Source organism: Drosophila obscura, unplaced genomic scaffold, assembly GCF_018151105.1.
Source record: "Drosophila obscura isolate BZ-5 IFL unplaced genomic scaffold, ASM1815110v1 contig_200, whole genome shotgun sequence".
Lineage (NCBI taxonomy): Eukaryota > Metazoa > Arthropoda > Insecta > Diptera > Drosophilidae > Drosophila > Drosophila obscura.
The window spans coordinates 7,690,946-7,718,439 of NW_024542791.1; the positions used below are offsets into that span (position 1 = coordinate 7,690,946).

At 41.0% G+C, this 27,494-nt stretch overlaps 4 protein-coding genes across 19 annotated transcripts in view; 1 reads left to right on the forward strand and 3 right to left on the reverse strand.

Moving 5' to 3' along the window:
• The first annotated feature begins 20 nt into the window (after positions 1–20).
• Positions 21–5,593, forward strand: LOC111073644. 3 transcript variants are annotated; one of them, XR_002607727.2, is made up of 3 exons: positions 21–126; positions 859–1,039; positions 1,583–5,593. XR_002607727.2 is itself a non-coding variant. In XM_041593782.1 (3 exons), the coding sequence occupies exon 1, from the start codon at positions 201–203 to the stop codon at positions 684–686; it is 486 nt and encodes a 161-aa protein (XP_041449716.1). In that variant the 5' UTR covers positions 133–200; the 3' UTR covers positions 687–1,039; positions 1,583–5,082; positions 5,141–5,593. The 3 variants fall into 3 exon arrangements, 2 of the variants coding, with proteins under 2 accessions (XP_041449716.1, XP_041449715.1); XM_041593782.1 differs by lacking the exon at positions 21–126 and having other exon boundaries at positions 133–1,039; positions 1,583–5,082; positions 5,141–5,593; XM_041593781.1 differs by lacking the exon at positions 21–126 and having other exon boundaries at positions 133–1,039.
• A 1,585-nt stretch (positions 5,594–7,178) lies between these two features.
• LOC111073643 lies at positions 7,179–8,128 on the reverse strand. The gene is made up of 2 exons (XM_022366057.2): positions 8,018–8,128; positions 7,179–7,961 (listed from the first exon to the last, which is right to left on the reverse strand). Exons 1-2 carry the CDS (start codon positions 8,055–8,057, stop codon positions 7,369–7,371), a joined length of 633 nt encoding a protein of 210 aa, XP_022221749.2. The 5' UTR covers positions 8,058–8,128; the 3' UTR covers positions 7,179–7,368.
• A 482-nt stretch (positions 8,129–8,610) lies between these two features.
• LOC111073635 (nucleosome-remodeling factor subunit NURF301) lies at positions 8,611–21,849 on the reverse strand. 8 transcript variants are annotated; one of them, XM_022366037.2, is made up of 14 exons: positions 21,319–21,541; positions 20,799–21,224; positions 16,391–20,308; positions 15,914–16,297; positions 15,535–15,852; positions 14,974–15,473; positions 14,019–14,907; positions 13,823–13,953; positions 10,734–11,328; positions 10,128–10,668; positions 9,932–10,075; positions 9,503–9,866; positions 9,327–9,411; positions 8,611–9,274 (listed from the first exon to the last, which is right to left on the reverse strand). In XM_022366037.2, exons 2-14 carry the CDS (start codon positions 21,088–21,090, stop codon positions 9,069–9,071), a joined length of 8,367 nt encoding a protein of 2,788 aa, XP_022221729.2. In that variant the 5' UTR covers positions 21,091–21,224; positions 21,319–21,541; the 3' UTR covers positions 8,611–9,068. The 8 variants fall into 8 exon arrangements, with proteins under 8 accessions (XP_022221729.2, XP_022221728.2, XP_022221725.2 ...); XM_022366036.2 differs by having other exon boundaries at positions 10,734–11,096; positions 11,148–11,328; positions 14,019–15,473; XM_022366033.2 differs by lacking the exon at positions 21,319–21,541 and adding an exon at positions 21,757–21,849 and having other exon boundaries at positions 14,019–15,473.
• A 918-nt stretch (positions 21,850–22,767) lies between these two features.
• Positions 22,768–27,494, reverse strand: part of LOC111073709 — a 38,440-nt gene continuing 33,713 nt past the window's right edge. For 3 of the 7 annotated variants that reach the window (XM_022366172.2, XM_022366171.2, XM_022366173.2), the window contains 5 exons: positions 26,429–27,260; positions 25,810–26,350; positions 25,583–25,745; positions 25,407–25,513; positions 22,776–25,345 (listed from right to left, as the gene is read on the reverse strand). In XM_022366172.2, coding sequence (XP_022221864.2) covers positions 24,202–25,345; positions 25,407–25,513; positions 25,583–25,745; positions 25,810–26,350; positions 26,429–27,260 — 2,787 coding nt within the window. In that variant the 3' untranslated portion in view covers positions 22,776–24,201. Of the gene's footprint in view, positions 25,346–25,406; positions 25,514–25,582; positions 25,746–25,809; positions 26,351–26,428; positions 27,261–27,494 lie in introns of those variants that run through there. The other 4 variants (XM_022366164.2, XM_022366162.2, XM_022366170.2 and 1 more) reach the window with 3 other exon arrangements.

Below are 27,494 nucleotides of genomic sequence, written 5' to 3' on the forward strand. Positions count from 1 at the left end.
ACGTTTCCCTGCTGCGAGCAAAATTATAAAAAGGTCGCTGCTCGGTTCGCTCGTTACAGTTATCTGGTGTGCGTTGCAGCGATACGTCATAGTTGTGTACGACCGACAATCTAGGCAGCAGTAAAGGTGTGTGTGTGTTTGTATACCAAATATTTTTTCTGAAATCATCTGAATATACAAGTTAACAAAAAAGTATCAAAATGGTTGCATACTACGATGAATGCGACGCCGCAGAAAATCCCAAAACATTAACAGATTGGGTGCGTAATTTTCGTTTAAAACGAGTTCAAATGCGTCGCAAATTAAGAGGTGCTGGCAGCGATTTGCGCGTGAACGCCATTTTGTCGACGGCTCTACTACATGCAGAGCACGAGCTGCGTAGAAAGCAACAGGAAAGATTTAGTCGTTGGCTAGATATCCAAACCAAGTTTGTGCCACATGGTAAAACCCATTGTGGTAGTGACGCTGAAGCTGAAGCCAATGCTAAAATAGGGGCCGAAGCAGAAGAGTGCGAACGACGTAAAATCGAAAATAATTTGTGGAGGAGTGAGCTAAGTGGCCTCGACAATTTTATGCGTAGCCTAAGTAGCACCAACAACAACGCCAGCAACAACGGAAACCGCAGCAGCAGCTACAGGAACAGCAACAACCAACACAAATGCTCTGCCATTTCAGTGAGCAGTTAGAAAGAGACAAATATATGGGAGCCAGATTTTGTGTGTATACATGAAATGGAAAAAAAGAAAGGCAGGATGTTCGAGATTCATCTGTCGAAATAATTTTTTCTGTGTCGCCTTAAATTTATTTGTTCATTTGTTAAATTAGTTTTATTACGACAACCCAATTTCTCATTTGCAGTCGCAATCATGTGCAAGGCTGTTATAGATTGTAATGAAATAATGAAGGATTGGAAGAGTGTGAGAGGACGATGAGCAAACGGCCTTCAATGCATTGAAATGGTGTGAGTCATTGGCGCTGCTTAAATGAAATCCATGCTGAACGCCACCAGAAAGAGGCTTTGGTTCAGGATTCACACTCGGTTTGTAAATCAGTATACTATTACCACCTAAGTTATGTAGCTTCATGCTTTCTAACGAAAATGAGAGGCGTGCGCACACAGTGATAGGCGACATTTATCCGAACGACATGAAATTTCCTACACACACGCACACAAACGTGTTTCTTTTAGTGTGTGCGTCTACTTGTGAATTTTCTGTACACCATTTTGTCCGATTGTGGTTTTGAATAATTGCCAGCAACGTCATTTTCAAGAAATAAAAGTGTAAAAGATATAGGTGATTCATATTGAATCTGTGGCGAGAAAACAAATCAGTTGAGCACAACGAAATCATTCTGTAGCCACGTGAAAAAACAACTTTAATTTATAGATGTAAATACATATACATAGTAAGCATACAGAACTGATATTTGATAAATTATAAAATAAAACTATTGTATTACAAATCAATCAATTTTAAAATCAATGTTGCCTTTATTATTCACTCAAATTTGTCGATAAGCAAACCCTTTCCTCTCTCTCGTTTGTCATAAACTTCTGTCTATAATTGATTTTGTTTTCCAGTTTCCTGCTCCTCGAAACGTTAATGGCAACGATGAGGAGGAATGGAATACTTGAACAAGCAACAACAACGTCAACAGCATGAAGCTGAAACTGAAACCCTATCGAAATGTCATAAACTGGCTTATAAAGAAGTTACGTCGATCATCTTATTGACGATATGGTTTGTTATTGAGTTACTGAGTGAGTCTTCACGTCTGTCCGTGTCTTCCCCAACCTCGACGCTTGGCAGCGAGTTCCGTAAACCAGCCGATGGCCGATTCTACACAAATCGCCGGAGCAGCAGCAGCAAAAACCACCGAGTCTCCCCTGCATGACATGCCAATGCCACAGGCAGCTGACAAAGAACAATGGGGACAAGGCGGAATTGCGAGCGGCAGCAACTCCAGCTCAGCAGCTTGCGTGTGTTTGAAGCTCTCGTGCCCGTGCCGGTGCTGCCATCACCAACTACCACGACATCTCTACATAAAACGCTTCGCTGTTGCTGACCACCACCCACCCATCCACACAGATACACGGTATTTGGTATATCAGCTGCGAACGAAAAATATTGCTTTTTGAACAGATTTACAGCGCAACAATACCGAGGAGTTACAATCATCCAGAAACTAAACTCCCAAGTCATCAAAGCGTCTTCGAACCCTGCAACGCAACGGAACTACGAAACCTCTAAATTTCAGCCAATTCATCGCCGTCTTCGGATCTCGAGGGACTTCAGTTGAATTCTCGCATGTAAGCCGTATGGGATTTTTCTTGTGATTAACACTGAAATGCAGCCATCAGTGTTAGTCAAGCGGTCGCCTATATTGACATTCTTAGGGTATGCTTCGCGGTCGCTCAGCCCGTCCTGTTTCAGTTGGGGAGCTTTTAGGAATGCGAATATTGTTGAAGCTCTTCTCTTTTACCCAATGATTTCACAGATAAGATTCGGACCCTAGCGTATCTTTCTCCATACTCTGTACTTGCCTAACCATTGGGCTATTGTAAGGCCGATTTTAATATTTGTAGCTATGCGTCACAGTCGAACTGTTCCTGTGAGTGTCTGGTGCCAGCTGTTTCTTCTCCATTCGCGCTCGAAATGTTGGATATCTTTGAGAGCAGCGGCTGCCAACCAGATAAGAAATCGTACATTTGCCCCACACACACGTAACTCAGTTTGTTGTTTGGGAACAAGCATCACTTTTCGTTTATTTTCCAGCAATGTGACGCAGTTGAGCGGTACCTGCGCGCATGTGCATGGAGCGTGTGAAGGACGAGAATGCGACAATTTAAATTGGTTTCTTGAATGCGTCGCAAGCCTACAACCTTCGGCAGCAGCAGTCAATGGGATAAATAACAAAGCGTAACTGGTCTTTGAACGAAATTCGAACAAAATGCTTCTTTTGTTTCAAATTCTCTTTTAGTACATATGCGTGTAGCTTTTATGAGCCAGATCCTACAGCTCAACTAACTAATGGTTAGCTGGAAAGAGGTCCGTTTTTCCACCTTGCATACGAAGACATTATACTTCTACGATCGGTATGGGCACACCTGCTTTTGGATATTTCGTTCTTCTTGTAGATATGCATAGATATATAATCCTATACCGAATCATTCTGAAACCGAAGCATTCGTCGTATGGATGGACAGGAGTCGTTTAGCAATCCGCGTATCCGATGTGGTGGAAGATCCAGAAACCGCACAGTTACAAAAGCTAAGACATTGCAATAGAAATCATTTCTTTCATTTTTTGTAGAAATATGCCGCAGTAGCTGCAAGGAAATTTCACTCAAGTCTACGATGGTGGTCCGCCCAGCACATGTAAATTATTTTAAGTGTGTGGAAAAAAAACTTTCTTTATTTTTGTAGGGTTGTGGTTGCCGTAGACCGTGCCTGTCCATGTCTACAACACACTAGCATTGTACAAAGTTTCCACCGAAAACAAGAAGGAGCAATCGACATCTTCAGACAAAGCCATATGTATACTGTCTATTGTCACAGTAGCGCAGCGTTGGGAGCAGGAAAATATGTGTTTTTTCTTAAGTTCCTCTATCTCCTTTCTGACTAAAAATCGGCTTAAATTAATGTATTCATTACAGTGCTGATACCAATCAATCAGTCGGCATAATGGTCGTGGGAAGATCTGACCACACAGTTAAAATTACACGTGCCCTTTCGCCTGTTTTGTTTACCTACCGTGTACATGTAGCAAAATTTCTTGAGGCAATGGGAATCAAATGCCAACTTGAAAGCAATATCACCAACACTCAATTCAACATCCATACAACACGTCGAATTTGCATTGAATTGAAGCTATCTCCCTATCAACAACAAGGTCAGGTCTCTCAATTCAAATATAACCGTTTGCACCTGCTTTTCAGCTTGTGAGAAGGTGAAACAAGGATGGAATATTTTATAGAATCAACTGCGTTTTGGCTTGTTTGTCTGGTTACCTGCCTTGGCACATAGGACTACAGAGTGAGAAATTTTAGTGGTTTTAAATTACCTTTGCACTTCTTGCAGCGATGTTTCACAGTTGAATGTGCCTGTGCGCATCGACTAGGTAGAAACGAAAGGAACTTCTTTGGAGTGGACAAGCTAGCGAGGGACCGGTCAGTTTCTTGTTCTACACAGGGCTCCTAAGAAGTCTAGGGTCGGCGGCTGTTCCTGTGCTGCTGCAAATCGTTAAAGGGAATCAAAAACGATGCATCAAGTCCATCCATTTAGGCTTGACCCAAGCAAGCATACGACCGCCACAACGACAACTGCTTACATTTCACCACCAAATGCCAATGCTACATACTTCAAACGAGCAGAATAAATCGAGAGAACATCGAGTGTAGCAGAAAAACGCAAGAAAGCAAACAAGGCTGTCCTGTCTCGTACGCCTATTTTGAAATTAGATGTAAACTTAACGTTTCTACATTACAGCCAAGTTGTCTGCCCAAAATGGGCCGCTTGTGTCTACAAGGGTGCAGCGCTTCCTAGCACACAAAATGTCGCCGAAAAAGCAATCAACGCTCAGATCAGGCTAGGCCAAGTTTAAGATATCCGCTGTCCAAAGCACGGCCACGGGCGTCGAGAGCGAACTTGGAAACAGTCCTGCGAGCGATGTGCTAGCCTAAGCACGTAATGCAATTGGCACCGCACAGAGATGTGCGTTCGGTCCACGCTAAAGGGAAACAAATGCGTTTGGACCGAGAGCCGCTACACCGCACCATCACCAGCATTCGCTGAAGAAGTGAGCTGATGTGTTGTCGTTGTTACAGGGCTGCTGCCTGCAAGTACGCTATGGGCATACTAGCGTCGTCGTCGCTAACTAATTGTCACTTTCAGCGTTGTATTTTTATAACATCCGGACAGATCAGCAGCTAACGACGTGTAGCCAGTCGTTTATCGTAAATGGGAACCAATTGCGATTAGTGTTCGAGCATCCGAAACGGGAGAAATACAGCAGCCACAGTTCAAGACGGGCAAGATCAGTCAGCTCAGACAGCTTATCAGAGTTTGATGCAGACGTGCAGGTCCCAGATGGAACCAATTTCAACGGGCTGTTGCTTCATTTGTACTTTCCTCCCGTAGGTAGTCCAGAATAAGAGGTACCCATATTCATCGCAAAAGGGAATCAAATGCGATTAGTGTTCGAAGACCGAGCTAGCTAGAGACGCTAACCTACGCTACGCTTTGCCAGTTGAGCCGTTAACTCCTGGCATGACGATCCAATACCGCAAAAGGGAATCAAATGCGAGATGGTACCACAGTCGAGCTCCCCGATGAGCTCCTGGTAAAATTCTTCACTTCAGCACAGCAATCGTAAAGGGAATCCAATGCGATGTACAGCGACAGCGGCAGGCAGGGTCTCAAAGCCCTAAAGGTATAATAGCAGTGTTTTTGGTGCATGTACGCTTTCCAGGAACGGCTATACACCCATATTCACAAATGAGTCAGAACTATTGTCACGCCAGGTCCAGATCCAGGACTGTGTGGTCCACTTGTATACTGCGCGCCTTCCTGCACACTCGTCACGTTGGTCTCAAAGGGAATCCAAGAGACACGCGCCCGCGGTACAGGCCACTTAAACACACTCTTCTTTTGTTTTAGTTTCCTTCCAAACTCTCATTGCAGCTACTCGTATGTAGGCGATATTAGCTCAGTTCTAAAAGAGACTATTTCAGGCCCACATCCAGGATAAACATTGCAATTACTAGCTATCATACTATGTTGTCTTTAAATAACTTGCGTAGATAATGTTATGTTTTGTTGCCTTAAATCTTGTTTTAAATTTCTAATGTAAGATATGTTATACTGTGACATGTAAACTTAAAAGCCAAAGTAGACTTCCCCTGAAGGATGCAACCGGATATCCTTCCAAAGGCTTTGGGAGCGCTCCATGTCGCACATAGACGTACCAGTTGTTGCTGCAGGGAACATTTGAATGGGAGAACCACGACTTTTAGAGCAAGATCCATGGCAGTGCAGTGATGAGGGAGCAGCATACAGATGACATACATTTTTAATCTTTTGGTATCTTCGACCTTGTACAACCTTTGATGCATTTTCAATGTGCTCTTTGAATCATCTAATCGCATCCTGTGTGAACTCAAAAGAAACACTTAACTACTGGGATATTGATAATTTTCGCAACGAGAACCGGTTGAGATGTCTCTGGGAGTCTCCTTCTGTTAAATTCGACATCGCCAAAAGCATTTGCTATCGCTTTCTGGAGCAGCATATAAACTGGTTCGAGATCTCAGATGCAGGTTAATTATCATTATCCTGAACACTTTCATCGACCTGCACCAGTTCTTTCGTTCTTCAACTTCAAACCGTTCTCCAACATTTACCCTTTCTTCGCAACACTGCTGCTGTTGGACACGGTGATCGTCATTATCATTACCGTTGGCGGTAGCATTTAATTATCGCTTCGCTACTGCTAGCTTAAATAATGTGACGTTGACGCTTAACTTTGCTCTGTGAGGACCCTTCGTGAGGAGATTAGATTTTGTTCGTGAATTGCAAGTTTCACAAAATTTGGATTTGACTGCAGCGTGGGATTCAATATAAATAATGACAGCGTGGGTGAAATTCCAAATCGACGGCGGCGAGGGAGTCGGATATATGACTGCGGCGATGGATCCAAACTTCAGGACTGCGGCGTGGGATAAAAATTCAACTACGTGGGATGAATAGGTCATTTAGGCAAGGGCGTTAGGGAAATGCTATTTCGATCGTTAAAAGTGGAATCAACTGGGAACTTTTGACGGCGGCGTGGGAACCAGCAAGCAATTATACAGATGACTTCAACGGCGTGGGATCTGATCAGTTTATGACTGCGTCGTGGGAACTGACGGTGGCGAGGGAGCACTTGATCCCGGCGAGGGAGCACTTGACTGCGGCGGGGGAGATCTCGACTGCGGCGTTGGAGCAATTGACGGCGGCGAGGGATCCTCTTCGGTTTAGAATCATCGGTGGTATTCCAAAAATATTGGCACAACGTAAACTTAGGCAATCACAATATAATTTATTTGATGGTTCAAAGCTGATATACTTGATGATGCCGTGATCACCGTCCTAAAAATATGCTCACCCCTGACTAAGCCTATTTATGGAAAATTCATCATTTCTACACACATATATTTTTATTTTACACTTCTGGAATACCGGAATGCAACCAATATAAGTATTTATACCTATGGTCAAATTAATTAACCGGTGCAACAAAAAACGTAGCGAAATAAATTGTTTTTTTGAAAAAATTAAATAAAAGTGGTTTATTACTTTAAAAGAAGGTATCATCTCATCGTCTTGATTTAGTAAACCATATTAGCGTATGGACTAGAGGTATATGGTTTGCTTCCTCGCGCAAGAGGTAGGTTCGTGAAATTGCTAGTTGACGCGACAGAAGCCAACGAGATATCGGAGTGATGCCAACCGGATGATGAATTACCAACATGTGTATTATTTTCCGCTCGGAAGATACCGGATGGGAATATTTCCAACATAGATGAAGTCGGAACATGTCTTCGAACTTCGCTCGACTGATGTAAAGCTTTAGTATCAGGTGCCGAGCTATAGTAAGTCTGATTGGTGTACATCCATGTTTGATTGTAAACAGAAGCCTGGGAGGACTTATCAAAGCCAGGCTGATAATTGTGCGATGGCCACGTTTGGTTGTAAGTAGGCTGACCCCAGTTTACTATGCTAACAGGACCGGTAACATTTTTTGGCAGCGGTACACTCGATGTATAATTCAATCTTCTGTCTTGGCCAAATAATGTGTTATTCGATCCCATATGGTGCGTGTGTGCTGGCGTAAGGCGAGTCATGTTCGACCGTCGATGTACTTGACTGTGAACTCGAGCTAAAACCATGCCTGGAAGTTGCACGTGGCCAAGTACCAAAGCTGCGTTAGAAGTGGATGTTAGAAAACAAAAAACTCAAACGTAAGTAATTTCGTACCAAAGGTCAATGCGAATTGATAAGATGTTGCCATCCTCATGTGTGCTCGCTGAGAAAATTAGAGTCGAACTGTCTGGTGCTAGTGCTTTCTAGTGCTATTATAGCCGCTTAATAAAATGTATATTTTTCACAACCCCAGGTTATCAGCTTGTGTACATATGTATGTGCGCGTTCATAAACAAACTACATGAAAACTGTTTCACAGTATTTCGATAGTATCCGCTTTTGAAATCGATTTGTTATCCAAAAAAGATCTGTCCATATTTCTTCAATCTTTGGATAGCAGCAGGACGGACCGGTAGAGAACCAACAGCTCACAAATAGCGGAGAAACTAAATATATAACTTTTTTGTACAAAAAATGTGTAGATTGTTTTAAATCAACCACCCTAAATTTAGTGGCGCTAGAAACGAACCAGAGCAGCTTTGATGTTTTCTTGAAGGCCGTTGAAGGGGTGAGTGGAAGAACTATTGGTTTATCCTCCTAATTGATATAGGTTTCCATCTTCTGCTGGCCCATATGGATTTACAGAAGCCGAAATCGGAATAGACCCTCAATTAAACCAATTGAGGGCCTTGCTCAGATTATTCAAATACAGAAAATTGAGTAATTTATTATTAGGAATAAGCATGTATTTTTACAACTTAGCATAAGATGTTTAAGTCTACGGTATGTCAATCAGATCAATAAAAAGACAAAGGCATACGTTATTTATTTACAATTGAATTATTTGTACAAAGGAATAATAATGAGGTGTTCTCTGCAAATTATTAAGATGTCTTCTTAGCTAATTATGATATATAATAGAATATTTATTTATATTACAAGGATCTGCAGTTATATTTCGTAGAATAGTTATTTGACCTTAAATAATAAATAGTATTTACAAATATTTTGTATTTTAATTTTGGTTATACATAGTATGAAAAAATTAAATTATAAACGTTTTAATTGAATAAAATAGCAATGTCTAAGCTTGCAAAGGATTGAATACTTCAGTGATATCAAAACTGGTTTAACTTAAGGTTTAATAGCTTAGCTTATGCTTTTACTAATTACTTTGCCCAAAAACATTTTCGCGAAAGCTTTTGAGTTTTTGCACAAAGTACGATTCTAGTGCTTCAGCACATTTGTAAAAGGACGATTCTTTTGGGTTGTAGTAGCGGCAGTTGTCAAAAATTTTTGTCATATCGCCAATGAAGTCGGCGAGTTTGGTGTACGCTTTTGATTCGAGTTTGGTTTCCATCCGTTTGAGATCTGCGGGGAATAGTATGGTAGTAGTGTTGTAATAGTAATTTCTTTAACTTACCCATTGGTTCCTTAATGACTTTGTAATAGTCTGGCGCTTCATCCGGATCAACCGGCTCCATAAACGGCCAAGCACTTTTGTGCAACTGTGAAAGAAAACATATAGTTGGTATTGACATACATTGGTATTGGTATACAACCAATTAAATGTATATTAAATATTTGTTGTTTTATAACCTGTATTTGTTTAATTAAATCCTTTAGCTCGTTAGTTTCATTGGACGTAAGGGGTTTCATATTGAGTGCGTTTGCATCTGTCTTTCGCTGACAATCAGGGCATACGTATTCATCAATAAACTCAGCTTCACTCTGTAGTATACCGACACAACGGCCATGGAACCAACCCTGGCATTTATCGCAGCAAATATAAAATTGTGAATCATCATATGGTTGACGACAACTACAAAAAAGTTCCTCAGTTTCCCGTGCCTTCTTGCAATCAATGCAAATGAATTCAGAAAGATTTTTCGAAGCTTCTTCAGTTATGCTAACACAATCACCATGAAACCAATTGCTACACAGGTCACAGCCTACATAAAACCTGAGTGTACAAAAAAGCACAAATGATTATATAAAAAGTACAGTTTTTAAATAATTTAAGCATACTTTGTTTCGTCATAAGGTGTACGACAAACGCAATATAACTTTTCTTTTTTCCTTGTTAACTTCTTAGGCCTTCCGACGCCATGTCTGCTGTTGTCCACAATGGATTCTTCTCTTAGATTTCGACTAGTGCTAACTTTGACACATCTGAAAGAACAACAAATTAGATATTATTGAAGGATTCTGTTTACTTACTTACCGCTTTTGTTCAATATTTTGCTCCTCGCGACTATCAGAAAATATCGATCCTCTTTCATTTTCGCTATGCTCTTCTGGTGAGACGACACTTAAAGATCGCACATGTCGTTGGACTTTCGTCTGTACTTCGTCGCGTATTTCATTTTGTAAATTCCGTTCTAAAAATGATCGTTTACGAAGGATACTTTTTTTAAGCAATTCTTTGTGCCTTTCTAACTTGAATTGTTTCTGTTCACTGACATCTACTATATCTTCTTTTTGACTACGACTTTTTTTAAGAATACGATTAAATTGGCTGCTTGTTGTCATAGCATTTGAAAGTTTTGTTGAAGTTCTAGTTTTCCATTCAAGATCATCCTTATTTTGCTGAAGTGCTAAGGAGCTTCGGCGATTTAAAGTAAATGTGTCCTCATTAGCACTCCCTCTAGACGACAAGTCCCCATCATCAAAACTTTGTGTATTTTGTTGTTCCTGTTGCTTGCGCATATTAACCAACTTTTCTTCTAGTTCTAGATTACCTTGCTTAAGTGCGTTTGTAATGGCTGAAAGAGAAATGGTAAAGGGGACGATTTATTTATTGTTGATTTATTGTTGATGGAATACTTACACTCCTGTATATACCCACTAGTGATCAAAAAGTTGTCACTTTGATTTTCCTCTACGATTTTTCCCACGGTTGTATTATTAATGTGGATTGATTTTTCGTCGTGCTCTATACCCTCTAGCAGCGCAGAGCCACCAATAGATTGAGTGTTAATTATAATATTAGTTTTATCAGTTTGGGCACATGTAGTGTGCTGCAGCTCATTTCCAGTGTCTACGGCTTTATTTATAATGATTGAGTTGGCTTCGTATGTAGTTGTTGGCCCGATGGTGTCAGTGTCGATGTTAGGCTGTAATGAACATCGTGTAAGGTCTTCACTTCGATATTTTTTCAAGCGATTCTGTTCATTATTGTCTTGATCTTCAACTAGAACTAGATTTTTAATATTTATTTGATTTTCTTGCTGAATTTGCATACAACTACTGTTGGTGTGGCTGAGAGAATCAGTAACAATTTTGCTACCTTGAGTTTCTTCATGACGGTATTTGATTGCCATTTCTTGCAGTGGACTGCAGACGACGATAATTTCATCGTCATCATCTTCTTGAGATATAAAATACGTATTCAATAAGCAAACATTTAATACGCCTCCACCAACCTAATTGTTATCAAAATTCAAAGTAATTATTCAATATACCAATAAAAAAATGTTTTTAGCTTACTAATATTATTAATTTACTTGAATGTGTAAACAGACACCTACCTGGCTTTAATCAGAGATCAGTTGTAGTACTTATTCCAGGCAACCTTTTAATGGTTTGTTATTAAAGTTGAGTAGTTGTTGTAGTTGGCGAAGAGATTAACACGTGGTTAGGAGTTGTAGTTGTTGACACGCGACATTAAGGCATGGTTTATAAACGTTTTAAGCAGTGGAAGCATGATTTTTATTTTGAGGGTATTGAAATTTTGTATTAATACAAAGATAGGAGGATAGTATTTAAGCTTGGTTTGGTTAAAAATTATAATGAAAATTGTGGAAAAGGTCTAATATGCTATGTTTTTGGTGGATATGGCTGTTAGTATTTTAGGGTAAACATTTGACTTGTTAATGTTTTCGCTTGGACAAGTGTAAAAATTTCGTTTCGATTTAGATGAGATGATTATAAATATGGTTAAGCCTTTGTGTTTATTTCGAAGGATATCATAAGAAAACTAGCTCAATCGCGACGATAGCTCATGCGCTTATAAGGAACGGTCGTCATTAAATTGCCATTTTTTTAATTTTAGAAGACGAATCGTGCCTCTAATTATAATTATTTTAAATATGTCAGCCAACTAAAACTCTGTGTATAGGGTTAATCTCTTCAGCAATTTTTATACTGATTGTATTTTAATTTGAATGGAATTTTAATTTGGCCATTGAAATAATGATGTCGAATAATTTGTTGCGATCCTTAAGTTTGTACTCAAATTCAACTGATTTCTGATTAATATTCATGTTCTGTTAAATGTCTGTTGTTGCTTTTCTTGCACTGAGTTACAGGTTTTGTTTAACGAGTTGATGTCTTCATATACTCGTAAATATATGAAGCATGCACTTTTTGTCAACACAAAGGCCAATTTGCAAATAATCATCCAACTAATTCAGAAACAAAAATTCACAAATGTTTCAACTTTTATGTGTTAAAAGGACAAGGATATTAGGGAAAATCGTAGCTACAACTTTACAAGATATAAATACGCGCTTATAGTATTACACTCGAAACTGCGTACAAATTAAGTACGCTTTATTCGCTCCGGGTGCGAGGGTCAGTGGGTGGAAAATATTAAAAGCAAGAAAGCGTAAATTGGATCCCTTTTTTTGAATGTGGATGAATTACATTACATTGTAATACATTACATTATAATTTTTTTTTCATCTACTGAGCTCCCATTGTTTTGAATTTAATACAATATGTACATACAGTTCCTGTTGACGCAGCAATGGTTAATAAACTGAATGAGCATCTATTGATATGAATGCTACAATAGGCACTTGGCAATAGGAATGTAAGGAAACCGATAGTGAAATGCCAAAATTTTAAGCTCAATATTAATTTTTATGATTGAATTACATGCTGAGATATTGTTAAAATTTAAAATTTAGTAACTTTTCTTGCTTTCAATATAAGGTATGTTGTAGAGATACAAACATACATTATTCTTTTAATAGGAAGATTTATAAGTATATATTTATTGTTAAAAATGTATGTAAATTTTTGTATTCTGAATCAATATCACCAAAAGGGATAAGCTCACATAGCAATAGGCTTTTATTAAAATCAAATTATTTTGTACGAAAAAAAAACAGAGCTGGTCACAATCATTTTGGTTTGCATAATAGGTTTTATTGCAAAAAGCGCTTTACATTTTACAAGTAATATATGTTGTATTTTTAGAAACCAAATGTATCCAGGCAAGAAAATCTAATCTCAGCTGCGTTGTGTCTAATACTTTTGCCTTGGTGTAAAACATTAGGTGACAGTCTGCATAATTTCTCACTAAATTTTTTGTGTGTGCTTGCTTTCTCATTTGATGGCTACTTGCTAACTAGCTAATAGTTTGCTTAAAACTAATAACGTATTCACATTTATTAAACTAAATACATGTTCAAGATTCTTAAATAAATCAAATAAATAAGTCAATTATAATGGTACTAAATAATATAAAATGGTTCTGTATAATTTTGTTCACTTCTGGAAAATTGGTTGATGAATAACTATGTTGCTAAAGTAAGCCTTTGTAGATATTTTAACGAAAGTCTGTTGCTGTACTTAGTAAAATACAAAGCAGAAAAATGACTTATATTGTTAAATGCTTAGGAATGTATTTATACACAATAAGAAACGAAAATTTAAAGAAATATTGGCCAAGGTTAAAATTAAAAACAAACAAACACATTATAATTTTTGTACAAAAACGTATAAAAAAATGCAAGGAAAGCAGCAACATGCCTCTCTGGTTTTGAACAAAATTAAAAATAACTTAAATATTATTTAGAAAAGCCGTTCAACTGGCGTTCTTTATTAAGGCTGCATATGTACCCTTTAAAGTCCTGCTCTATTATTATCTTCACCTTTTTTGAATGATATTTGTAATTAGAAACTACTCACTTGTTGATGTGTAGTTGATTGGTGTACTGGGGTAAGTGGAGGTGGTTGCGATTGAGCTGTTGTTTCCGGTTGCACCGCCAAGTATATTTTTGTCGGCCCTAGGACTCCTAGTTTGCCATTAGATTCTTGGGCTGAAAACAATATAAAATATTTATAGTTTATGGGTTGCTAGCGAATAGAGAGAAATCTTACTCACCTTTCATAAGCTGTTGCTTCACCTGGGTTTGCACCAGCTGTAGTTGTTGAGCCGTAAAGTCGTTACCTACCAAGCCTTGCAACACAATCCGTGGTCCGTGCTCAGTTTGCAATACTTGTGCCGTAACGCATTTGATAACTGTGCCAGGCGGTTGGTTTTGGAGAAGACTTTCTTCAACACTCATGGGTTGCTGTTGTGTCTGTCCTGGTTGGACAGTTCCTGGCGTTACATGCTGTTGAGGTATTGAAGAAGCAGCAGTGTCATAGCTACACTGTTGTGCAATTTGCTGTTGCTGAACAATAACTTGTTGTGGGCTGAGGGACGTTAGAGCCTGCTGCTGTGGTTGTTTGACTGGCGAGCTCTGCGGACTTTCTTGGGGCACTGCTGGCGCAGTATTGTTGGTAACGATGTGGGCGTTACCATCCCCTTGGTGTTTGATATGTGCAACAATTTGCGCCTGATTATTCCCTAAAGGCTTGACGATTACTTGTTGTCCATTGACAGTAGCTACTTGCAACTTGCCCTGTGCTAGTTGTTGGGCCAGGGTCGAATTTGGCACGAGCACTTGTTGGGTAGCTGTTTCATTGGCTTCATTGGTAGTGTTGATCGGGCCTTTTTCTTCCACTGTTGGTTGGGTGTGTTGTTGTACTACAAGTTGTTTAACTAATTTAGTTTGTGTGGTGGGCGATGATTGAACAACTTGATTCGTTTGAACAACATATTGTGGATGTGGCTGCACAATATTCTGTTGCTGTTGTTGTTGTTGTTGCTGCTGCTGGGTTTGAATTTGTTGCTGGACCATTTGCAATGCTTGACTCTGCGGTACATTTCGCTGAGTAACAATAGTCTGACCGGGGCTCAATATTATGCGTTGCCCCCCTATCACTATCTGTTGTTGGACATTACTTGTGTTAACTATTTGTTGGATTACTTTTTGTGTAGGTTGACTGCCCACCTGGTTGATCGCCATTTGCTGAGATTGCTGCTGTGGGGCCTGTTGAATTTGCTGTGGAAGGGCTTGAGTTTGTACAATTTGCTGCTGTTGCACTGCGGATGAGCCTGATTGTGCAGACGAAGCAGATATGATTACTTTTTGTCCTTGAGCGTTTTGACCAACTACCAACTTGGAGCCAGGCTGTACGAATACTTGTTGCAAATTTTGTCCCGGGGAACTTGAGTTAACAACTTTTGACACAATTTTCTGCACTGGTGGTGATGATGTTGCTGCTGATGCTTGTTGCTGCTGAGCCAATAGCATTTTGTTTTTAATTTGGGCGAGAGGTAAGGCAACCCTCTGTGAAGCTATTGATTGTGCCCCGGTAGGTTTTGCGACGTGCTTTACGGCCATTTGTTTAATTATAGGAGGTGGTAATGCTGCCGCGGCCGAAGTTGACGTTACGGCTGTGGATGATGGTGTAGGTAGAGATTTGATAGGTAATACCTTGCCTTTGCTTCCTATAAATATGAATGCGATATAGTGCTATTTAAATCCTACATTCTATTACACCGAGCTCACCTTGAGTCGCTGAATTTGATGAAGTTGTCAATACATGTAATTTTCCATCCGGCATTTGTACTAGTTGCTGTCCAGGGTTTAAGCCCCTTACACTTACTTTGCCATCCGGTCCACGTATTATTTGTACCTTGTGTGGGGTGGGTGCAGATTGCGTGGATTGTGTGTTAGATGTGTTTTGCACTGTTTGGGAAGCTGCTGCTGTCGACGGGTTCACTGGTGCCGTGCGGGGTACTTGTGTGACTGCCTGCTGAATGATTCGTGTAGTGCCATCTGGATTTTTAACTATTACCCGCCTACTGCCAATAATCTGGCCTTTAACTGTAAACAGTGAGATTCGATCAAGTTTCTTATGTATGTATAGTTTCGAGCTATGTCTTACCTGGAGTTCCGGACCGAGGTAGCTCGCCTGTACCGATGACTTTCCGTTGTTGATGCGCGGCTCTTTGTAGCTTTAATTGTTGCTCCATTTTCTCTTTAACATCTTCGTTAGGCTTTGGGGCCAGCTGAACACGACCAGCACCACCTGGAGTTCCATTAGTAGGTGTACTTGGACTGTTGCCACCGCTTGACTCTAGTTGCCGCGATGCCACCGACCGAGTCACTGTTGACAGACGGGCTTTTTCTTGTTTTTCACCAATAAATTTAATTTCCCATAATTCAAGTTTATCTTCTTCAACCCATTCTTCGCTTATTTGTGGTTCTGTTGGCTGTGGAGACTCAGCGCGCTTCCGTTTTCGCAGTCCGGAGCGTATTGATGTGACCTCTGAAAATCAGTCGAAGGATAAACCAAAATATAAATATACATGCAAATGTATTAGTATATAAGAAAACAAAAAATTATTTTAATATTACTCACCTCTAATAGTCTTTGGCATCTCAAGTGGGATGACAACTTTGCGCCGCAAATAGCTTGTTTTTTCGCCATAGCGGCCTGCGTGGCGAAGTTTTAGCAATTCTAAAGTGACAATTTCAGTTTCCGTTGTCACCTGATGTTTGCCATCGGTTGATGGCGGCTTGGCTATCATGTCGTCCCACCGAAGACAGGACCACAATATTCGTAGCTGAAGGGCAATGCAGGATAGCGTTGTGGCATTACACGAGCGATAAGACCAACATGTTCGGAAAAGAGGACGTGAGCACTGGTATTGCCAAATAGAGTTATTTTTAGCACCGTGGTGAAAACCATTTGTGGCTGACCTTCCGCCAAGTCGCGCTAGCTTCCGCAGTTCGTAACGCGGTAATACCAATAAACTGCGCTTTTTTTTGTGCGTAAGAAAATTGGAGATAAGAGGGTACCTTGCATACGTGACCTTTTTTACAATTTTATTTTTATCCTCACTTTTAACAGCTTGGTCATACAGCTTAGACCAATCATTGATCAGATAAACTCGACCTCGCGGTGAAGTAGAACTATAGACACGCTCCTTCCCGTTATCAAAATACTCCCGCTCATATTTAGTACAACAGTCACGCTTAACCTGACGAGAACTGATACGAAATCGGCGATTTTGTTTGAGAGGTATATCTTTGTCCAGCGTGTGATCCAGTACATCCTTAGTCCCTATATAGGCCTTCTTAGATTTTTGGAAACGTTTTCGACGTGATCCGGGTCTCATGTCTATATCCTCAGCGCTGGCATCTAAACACGAAGTATTTATCGCCGTAACTATAGAATCTTCAGTACTCTCGATTTCAACATTGCTGCAAACGTCCATACTTTCAATAAAATCCATTTTGTCCGAGTCTTGAGTGCTAGAATCTGCGTTTGTGTTGCTTCCTGGGACTATCTCTTCTTTTTTAACTCGGGCATTGTTAGGAATATCCGTCTCAATCAGCAAGCAATCGCTTAAGAGCACGTCAGTAAAAGCAACAGAATGCGCCCGAGCTTGCTCCCAATCTTGAAGTAAGTCAAGCGGTGCTTCAGTTTCTGCTGATTTTGCATCATCCGATTCATCGACTGAAAGCTGAGTTGTTTCCCTTTTGCCTTCAGTCAACTTCTGTTCGAGAATAGACGGTTTCTTAACAGCACCCAAGATAGCGGCCACCGTTTCTTTAGATCCATTGCCCGCGGTGTGCGCCTTTCGCAGTAGCAGTAGAAGTTCTTTCTTTGCACGAGCTTTTTGAAGACACAGTGGCGAGTAGCAAGTATTTTGTGTGATTTGAGATACAGCGTTTGAGTTTGTGTTACACTCCTTGGTATAACAACGAAAAGTCTTGGCAAAACGATTTAGCTGACTGAACTGTAAGCGCACTGTCTGGATTTGCTTAGCCAACGAGTTAACGAGCTCAAAGTTTACGTTTGCTGACCCTCCTTTTGCCGACACTTCTGTAAGACGCAGTAAACACTTTTCCAAGTAGGTTTGTTTGCTGGTGGCTGCAACATTACCCGGTGATGGTATAGCAATGGGCTTCACATCAGTTCCACCCTTAGAAGAAATTTGCTCCTCGACCTTGGCCAATTTCTTACGTCGCTCCAGTAGATCGTCTACCCAACATTTTCGAGCCAGTTTCGGATAGTAAAGACGTCCTGGGTCGTTCAGAGCTTTGCTAACGTCGATGATACCATTGATACACTTAACATCTTCGACAACTTTCACGTTTGTGTATTCCTCCGGTAAATAGGGGCAGATCTGACCATCAACAATGTTTGACTCACACTGTTGCATGAAACGCTTGGTACGTGGATCGACCAAGACAATTTCGTTAACGTCATTCAGAGCTGCTCCCATGGTATAGTGCACAAAAACTCTACTATGTACTCGGGGATGAGCTCGTCTGGCACGAATTCCGCAGCGTCGACTGCTTGAAAGCCATAGCCAGCCCCACTGACCATGTACACGATATTCTTCTCCTTTTTGCTTCCACACCTGATGCTTCAGACCCAAAGAATATTTGATGTAGTTAAATGCAAGTCGGTTACGTTCTTCCTCATCGTCGCGTTCGCGTTTCTCTCGCTTTTCTAACTTTTTTCGCTCTTCACGTTCGGCGCTAGTGATGCGTTGCAAAGCTCTATGGCCAAGTTGTTCATGCCATACATTAGCAAAGACTACACTTTTTAACGAAGATTGAAAGAGCAGCAGAACGGTCGCAAAATCAGTTGCGTGTCGTGCATTCATAACAGCAGTATTCCAGAATTTCTTATTAACTTGCCAATTCGGATTTAAAAATGGAGGTGTTATATTTGATTCAAAGTTTATCAATGTCTGTCTAAGCGTTGTAATCATATTATCGGGTGTTCCCATGGTAATACCAATCCATTTGAAGTCGGAAGCTGTTGTCAGTGAAAACTTGTGTGAGAGATGACGTCGTTTGTCTCGTTCCTCATTACGCTGCGGCTTATTAAGGGCGATTGGATTCGTTGCGTACTGGTTAACATAGTTTTTGAATCCTTGTTCCATGCCAAGTTTAAAAAATTGCGTGCCACTGTTTAGTTGGTTGGATTTCTGACGCGTAATCATTTTAATTTCTCCAGACTTATTCGCTACCTCTGCCACTGGGTCATCGGATTTAGGCTCATCATCAGCTGTTCCGTCTATCGTCTCTGTTTCGAGTATTTCTTTCGTAGCCTCTTGCTCTACATCTATTAAACTTCGCTTGGTATGCTTGTGCTCATTGGTTAACGACTCTGTTAATTTCATCTGACGCTCGATTTCCTCCCTTCGCTCTGTTAATTGGGCATATAGCCGAGTCTCCAGTTCTTCAGAATCTAATCTGTGAAGTAGTAGTTTTAACTTATTTGTTGTAGTATAGTACCAACAACTGGAGTCCATTTGATCTTCGATAAAAATTCGCCGTGCTATAAACCAATATCTGCGGCCATGACGATCAACTCCTAAGCTGTCATGTCGTATTAACACACCATGCTTTTCTTGTGGCAACACGCAGTCAATAACACCACTGATTTTGTGTGAACGACACAATCCACACTGCCAATCCTCAGTGGGCACATCATTCATTGGTGGGTCAACACATTCCAAATGATAGACTGCAGGGCAGGTTTCACAGCAGAGCAAATCTCCAAGTCGATGGCAAACACGGCAATGGTCATCATAATGAATGGGTCCCTCCTGAAGCATTACATCGCGTATAGAATTGGCTGTCAAAAACTGATCTGCCAAGAACTGGAGCACGCCAAGACGGTTTTCAATGCCAGTGTACGGATATTCTGTCCGACTTAATATATGATAAACCTGACGATCAAATGTCTTGTCACTTTCCACGTAGCTGCGCAAAACTTCTGGCCAAGTAATGGCATCAATTAGGTAAAGACTAATGTTTACCGTGTCCTTTTGATCTAGCGGCCCAAAGTGTGTGCCCTGAACATCTTCTTCTCGTAGGATCGCCTTTAGCAACATTATATGTACATCCGTCAAAAGAGCACTCTGCTCATCGCAAGTTAGAGCTGCACAGAAGTCTTCAAAGCGAAAGGGTGAAAGACGAACCAAGTGCCGAAAGCGTCGCAGTACTTCGTAGATGCTTAGGGCGCGCAAAACGTGTACATTTGCCATGGACAAATCTGCTGATGAATCCGGCAAATTAAGAGGTGCATATTCTCGTCCTTCTTGCAGCCAAATGGGTTCCGGACTTGGCGGACGTGGGGGCCGGCCGACTCCATTTTGGGTAAAGCTGCACACGGAAAATTCAGATTCACTCTCATTGCCTGCATCTAAGCTTTCGTCATCGCTAGGGGTAAGTAATATGTCATCCTCATTATCAGATTTATCTTCATCGGTATCTCCGAAATCTGACCCATAGTGATATTCCGACTCGTACCCTGTATAAACAAACAAGGTAGGTACATTAGAAAAAGTAATTGGTTAGGCATTTACCTTTCAAGCGATCGCTTGTGTGAAATTTGAACATTTTGTAGCCGTTTGCTTTTTATTTCAGGATTTTTATCAATTAGGTTTGAAATGGGATAATAATAGATATGCGATGTCAAAATTTTTTTCTCTGCTTTTGTTTGTCAATCTCGACACAACTTTTTAAATGTTTACGTGACACAGTGGCAACACTATTATTTGACATTATTTGACAAAAATGAAAAACATTCAATCTAATTAAACGTTAAGTAAATCTCATTAGCAAACCTCGTGAAACAACAAAATTCAACATACAAAGATTATCAAATAAAAATGTATTAATAAAATGGTTTTAACGCAAAAAGTGGGTTTTATGGAGCCAAGTCAATCGATCAAATTACTTCGTTCTGTGCGAAGATTTGCTGGAAAATGTGTTTAAAGATAAACATTGCTTAAATTCACCTTTTCTTCCAGAGTAGTTGCTGGTATTGGGTTGCACATTTGACTTGCGCCCGCGTCCCCTCTTAGCAGCACTACCACGATTCCCACGATTGTGATTGTTATGGCTGCTGCGACTACATTCATCGCTTTGTGGGGAAATTCCGCGTGAAGCTGACGGTGTGCTTGCCTGCGATTTTCCTTCGCTCAGATATTTCGGCTTTTTGAGCAATTGATAACTAAAACGTCCAGAAGAAGTTCGCTCATTTGGCGTCTTTGGCGGTCGACCACGCTTACGGCTCCCACGACCGCTCATTTTTGTGGTTTTGCTTTTGCCTGGCTAAGGCTATCAAATACACACAATCTTAATAAGTCTGTCTTTGCTATGGGTGCTTCTGAGCTTTTCTCAGATATGGTTCCGTTTTTCCGCGTTGGAATTGCACATTAGATCTAAATATAACGAGAAATAATTCATTTAATACAAAATGCTACCAATGTATTGTGTACATTTATCACATCCGTCTACAAACACATCCAAACATACACATCTATTCAATTGGATATACGAGAAAAATCGATCAGGTTCAAAGCAGCAAAGTCTTCTTGTTTGTTCACTTTGTTTACGGGTTCCACACATCTTTTTTATACGTTTAATAACACCCGCCAAAATATAATGTTTGTTAGACTAGGCTTAATATATTATAAGTGCGTGTGTATGCAAACACATTCTCAATTTATAATATGAACTGCACACGAACTGAACAGCAGCACCACCAAATATGTTTGTGTGTGTGAAGCCAACGCACATTGTCCGCCATTTATAAGTGGTGAAAATTTTATTAATTGCAATTAGCAACCACACATTTGACACTAAAAACATTAAAATTGAATGCACACATTTTTTGCATATTATTGATTATATTTAAAACAATATATTGTACTATTTTAGACCATCTTTTGAGCGAGGCGAAATATCTTTTACCTAACATAGTTCACTTGGAGAGGGTGTACGGTGTACAGTCGGCCAATCACAGAGTCTCTTTTATTTGTGGGTGCCGCAAGCGACACTGTCGGTCGGTTTTGGTACTAGTTTGTTGATGGTTGCATACAGGGCTGCAAATTACCGATTATTTATCGGTATTAAATAGAATATTTTTTAAATATTTACAAGAAAACAATATACAGAGTGCTACATAATTAAATAAAATCAATACTAATGCGCTTCCAGTATTGGATCGGATCTGTATTATCCGATCCGAATATAATTATTTCATCGGCACCGCTTTCTACTTGCTCAATTTATATTTACCGCAACAAAATTGTTGAAGCTATCATTGGGCCGCGTTCACCAGGACAAATTGATCAGCGATTAGTGATGGATCTCATCCATTATGGTGAATGCGTATGATCCATACACTACTATCGCGACGCCGCCAATACAATCGGCTCAGAACCTATTGATATTGGCTTCGAAGATTCGCGACTCACAACAAAAAACAGTCACGTAAAATTCGAATATTTCTTCGTAAAACTGAAGTATTAAGCTAATTTCATGATTTTTTTTATTAATTCGGCTTTGTTAATTTCTATTTCTTTGCGATTTAGTGCATATTCTAGTCGATATGTACGCTATCGATATAAGCCAAAAACAATCATTCATACACGAGACCAAGGGATCAAAATCTGATCTATGAATATTTGCATCAAAAACACAAAATCATGTGCGTTTACCAACACTATTGGAAGAAATCCATCTGATCTCTGATCAAGTTTTCCTTGTGAAATCGCCCATTATTTGACTGTGATTTTTTGGTTGGCGGTTCCTTCACTTATGGCTTATGGCACTTGGCTTTTAACTTGTTTTCACTTCAACGATAAATCGATGGGATGGGATGGGCGGCAAGACATCGCTATATTGCACACAGCTGTAAATCGCTCTTTCATCCATACTGTCAAGCCGGCAAAATAACGGAAACATAAAGGTTGTGTTGTTTTGGACAAATATATGTTTATTTATTTGGCATATGGAGCATATTAGTTTGCTAAATGTGTACGGCTGTGTTCGGGTTTAAAGTTACAAGTGCAGTTTGGTATGTTTTTGAAACGTGTAGGTTTTTTATAATATAAATTGCTCAGTCAATACCAAGTACAAACTACATTCAACGTTGCCAATTTTTGTATGTACAATTGTAAATTTTAAAAAGCAAAAAATGCCATTTTATATTTTCGGAATGCACTCTGCAATGTAATGTACTTTCACTTGTATATATTTCATGTACGTTCAGGATTAAAATGTTGTTTAGTTATGGTTTGGCGTTTTGCAGAGTAAAACCAATATGTTTTTTTGATAATTAATGTTTTATGTTTCTTTGAAAATCTATTAAATAGTCAATTGCTTATTGAATTTATGATTTTTGATTAACATAATGGGAGTGGTGTGGTGTTGTGGAGGGGGGTGGGGGAGGGGGATACATTACAGATACGTTTTTCTTTAGAAAAAATTAAATTCGCTCAATTGCTTGTTGCAGTTTGCTTGTTGAGTTTTGTGTTCAAATTGACAATCAACCAATTTCCATACTATACAATATTCATTCATATAAATTATTTTATTTATTTAATGACAATAATTTGTTCATATCAATATTTTATTGTTACTTTTCACACAGTTCTCTACTTATACAAATGTGTGATTTCTTTTATGTAGGTCTAACAAAAACAAGAACAAATGCCAAAGTCCGTATATTTTGGCACTCTATTTTGAAAAACACCGTCCGTATACTCGATCTAGTTAGGGTGTATGTACTGAGTACTTGTTAATATTTTCTCTATGCAATTATCGAGTATATCAATATTAAATCTGTGGGTAGTTTTTTTATTCAGCTTGAGTGGCTTTTTGAAGTCTCAAAGTGAACTTGAACAAATAAACAGAAGGTTTAAAAATATGTAGTAATTTCAAGGAATTTATTATCGCCTTATCACGTAAATTATAATTATATGGACAGGTAATAGGGTTTGTAGACTAGCAGTCGGCGACACTAGGTAACACTTTTATAGAAAGCTGCATTAAAATGCCAGAATACATTATTTATTTTTTTTAGTAAATCTAAAACTCTAAATACATATCTTATGGCCACGTTTATCATTTTGCCGTCTAGAAACCCTTGAACAGACACTTTGCGATTTAAAAGCCAAGAGATTTATATCAAAAACAGGAAAAGAACTTTAAAATCAATACAACTGTAACACTCGTTTGTTTACTTTGTTCAATTGGTAGTGGCAATTTAACATAAACATTAATGTAACAAATGGTATACGTCTTCTTCGTACATATGTAACATGTACGTATGTATGTATGCATGCCTAATAGGCATTGCCTATAGGCCTGTTATTGTATGTATGTTATTCTATATTTTGATATTCCGTGTGCTTAGGCGGATGAACTATCCGTTGGCAACAGCGAAGTGGCGGCCTCTGCCAGCTCAATAGCAGCAACACGGGCCGCTGTGAGAGTCTCATCTGCGTCAAAGTCAGACTTGTGCGTCGGCGATTGGCTCGGGGTACAGTTAGTACTCTTTGGTTTGCGGAACCAGTTGCCAATGCGGCGTCGTCCTAGCGAACCCGTTGATGTCGCCGTCGATAACATCTGCGAGTTGTCCACGCTGGCGATGCCATCCCGAGACTGCGATTTTTTTGGCAAAGTGTCGCAGAACCGGGAGGTCAACTTGGCCGGCGATTCCGGAACGGAGCTTTCCCCACTCGCTAATGTGGCACACAAGGCGTACTCAAAGTCGGGCAGCTCGAAGTCCGACTGATCTGAAAAGTCCCCCGGCCGCTCCACGTAGCTGTATTCAAACCCTGTCATCTCTGATACGTAGAGTGCCTTGCCACTGAACTGGCGCTCAAGGGCGAGGGTGCTTAGAAAGCGGTGCTTGCGGTTTGCCGAGCGGAAGCTGAAGTCGTACCACTTGTCCCGCGACTCGCAGTAAATCCGCAGCGAGTTCTTGATCGTGTGCCCAAACATCTTTCCATCTCGTACGTTCACCACTCGACAGCGGTCGAGAAATATGCGTCCTTTGTAGATGAAGTGGGTGCGTTTAATGATGTCGCGCTTGCAATAGACCAGCTGGTTGTCGAATAAAAACAGCGTGTAGCTGCTATTCCACAGATTCTGCTTCTGTCGTGTGGCATCAACCTGTAGAAAGAAACGTCCACTGTGCAAGTGCAATGGCGGGCCCTTGAAGTTCTGAAAGCTGGCCTGGTGCCTCGCAATAGTCTCGCTATGTCGTTTTCCCTCATTGACGGCCTCAGTGATGCCACGCATAGCCTCCAGAGCCAAGTTTACGGTATCGTATGTGTCGGGTATATACATCTCATTGACGTCGACTTGTTCGTAGTCGGAAGCCGAGGGTTTTCGAACTCCATCTAGCTCAACAGTTCCCGTCTTGGGAGCAGAAGCCAGCGCTGACTTAATAACCTCGTTAAGGTGCAGGGGATAGCGGCATATGCGTTGCACGGGAGCCAGCAAGTGAGCGGAGAGTGGGAGCTCTGCAAGGTTCCCCGATTCGCGGCAACTGGAAAGGCGACAAACTGTTTTAGTACGCTATTTTAAAAACACTATTCAGGAAAACTAACTTCTCCAGAATGGTGCGTGCATCCTTAACACGATCGTAGGACTCGAGCTCGATAAGGGCACGTGGATAGGCGTTGCAGTAGTTGGAGTAGCATAGGAATCCTTTGTGCTGTTTGAGGTGCAGTGAAAAGTCAACAAATTTCTAAATGTGATATGGGATTCTCCGAAATCCACTCACCATTTTAAGAAACACCTTCGAAATTTGGTTTTGCTCGATTCCTCTGCGCAACGCCTCGAGAAACTTTTTCTGAAACTTGTAGATGGCCGATATGTTTGAGAAGATCAGACGAATGCTGTTTGGCGAGAATATATCGATGCGTTTGCTCATCGCAGGCAGATACCTATGGCGGGTCAAAGGGAAAATGTTATCAGTGATAAAACGCTCATGCCCAGATGTGGACTTACCCGTCACAAATGGCAGCCAGCAATTTGACATAGTTAACCTCTGTATCCAGCAGTTCACGCACAGCACTTCGGCGTAGGACCGTCTCGTTGTCCAGAACGTTACCAGTGGGACCCCCTTTCGAGGGCAATGGTGGGGATTCAATAACTATGGTGGTGATGTTGCTATAATCTGTGCTCATGGTGACGTCTGCGTCTTTTGAAAAGTCAGCTACGGGCACAGGCACGGCACAATTCCCGGCCTCCCCGGCGGATGTTGAGACCTGCTCTGCCTCTGATGCCGCTCGGTGCACGTTGAACAATCTATCCGTCTCGGGACATTGAATAATACGCACGAACTCCTTTGGGAACCAGCCCAGCTCGGGATCAAGTATCTCATCCACGCGATTAGTCTCCTCCTTTTTTATGCGTCCAAACCACCAGGGTCCAACTTCCTTGCGCAATATTTCAATCAGCATTCCGCGCTCCAAGCCCAATTCCTGCGGGCCTCCGGCAGTAAAATTGTACAGCACTTTGGCATAGATGGTCGGGTAGTAGCTGGTAGCTGTGGACAAAGGAGAACACCATATCAGTACATACATTCTGGTCGGAATGGGCAATTTCAATTTCAATTAACACAAACCTTCCTCGTGGGATGCAACGCTGTCACTGTCGCTGTCCTCCATCTCAGAGCGCCCCATGCCGTAGGTTTCCAGTCCGTTGGGCTGGCTAAGCGATCGTGTGGGCAGTGACTCTGGCGCTTCACGTTCGATATTGTCAGTGGCTCCAATGTCCAGGTGCATGTGGTTCTTAGACTTTAGGACGAAGGATCCGAGGTTGCTGCTCGCCTTTGCCGAATTAGTGCGGCGTATGGTACGCGACTTGGATTCAGTTCCATCGGACGTGCTGATGGAAGCGAGAGTTCCTCCATCTCCTCGTCTTCGCACTTCTCCTTGGGCACCCACCGGTAGCACACGATAGTACTGCTCGTCCTGCTCCAGCTCTATCTGAATGCCGGAATCACCCGAATTGCACTTGTCGCGTCGGTTGAACTTTGTCTTGCGGCGCTCCTTCGATGTGCGCCAGATGAGGGGTCCGAAGCGATACTTGCCGGAACTGCCATCGCCGCCGTCTGTTCCAGCGCTGTCGTTTGTTGTCACTGTCCCCGCAGTTGTGATTGATACGGACGGCGTTGATGGCGATGACTTGGGCTTTGAGGTATTGCCATTACTGGCTGCTGCCGTTGGCGGTACAGGGGTGATGTGTAGTTGATTCTTGATGTTGAAGTTGTTTAACGTGCGTTTAAACTTAAGCAGGACGCCTAGGCCTACACCACCTCCTCCGATTCCACTATTGGTGCTTGTGGCAACAGTAGCAGCCCCGTCTGCTGATTCCGTGCTCACATCCGGCAGCTTTCGTGATTCTGAATATAGTTCTGTGAGCGAGGGACTAGAGACGGCTCGCATCTGGTGCGACTGCAAAAAAAATAACAGGATTGATATTACAAGGCGTCCCTTGTAACTTTTATTCGACTATTACGATACTCTTAGAACTTAAGCTATGGCTAACCACAAAAATCTTATTACTTAGCAGCTTTGTTTATGCCCGCGTAATGGTTACGTTACGGGTTATTTATTATAGCAACAATGATACGATAATAGCTAACGCTGCTCTGCGGCTGGCTATGTGTAATATAACAAGAATTTCAA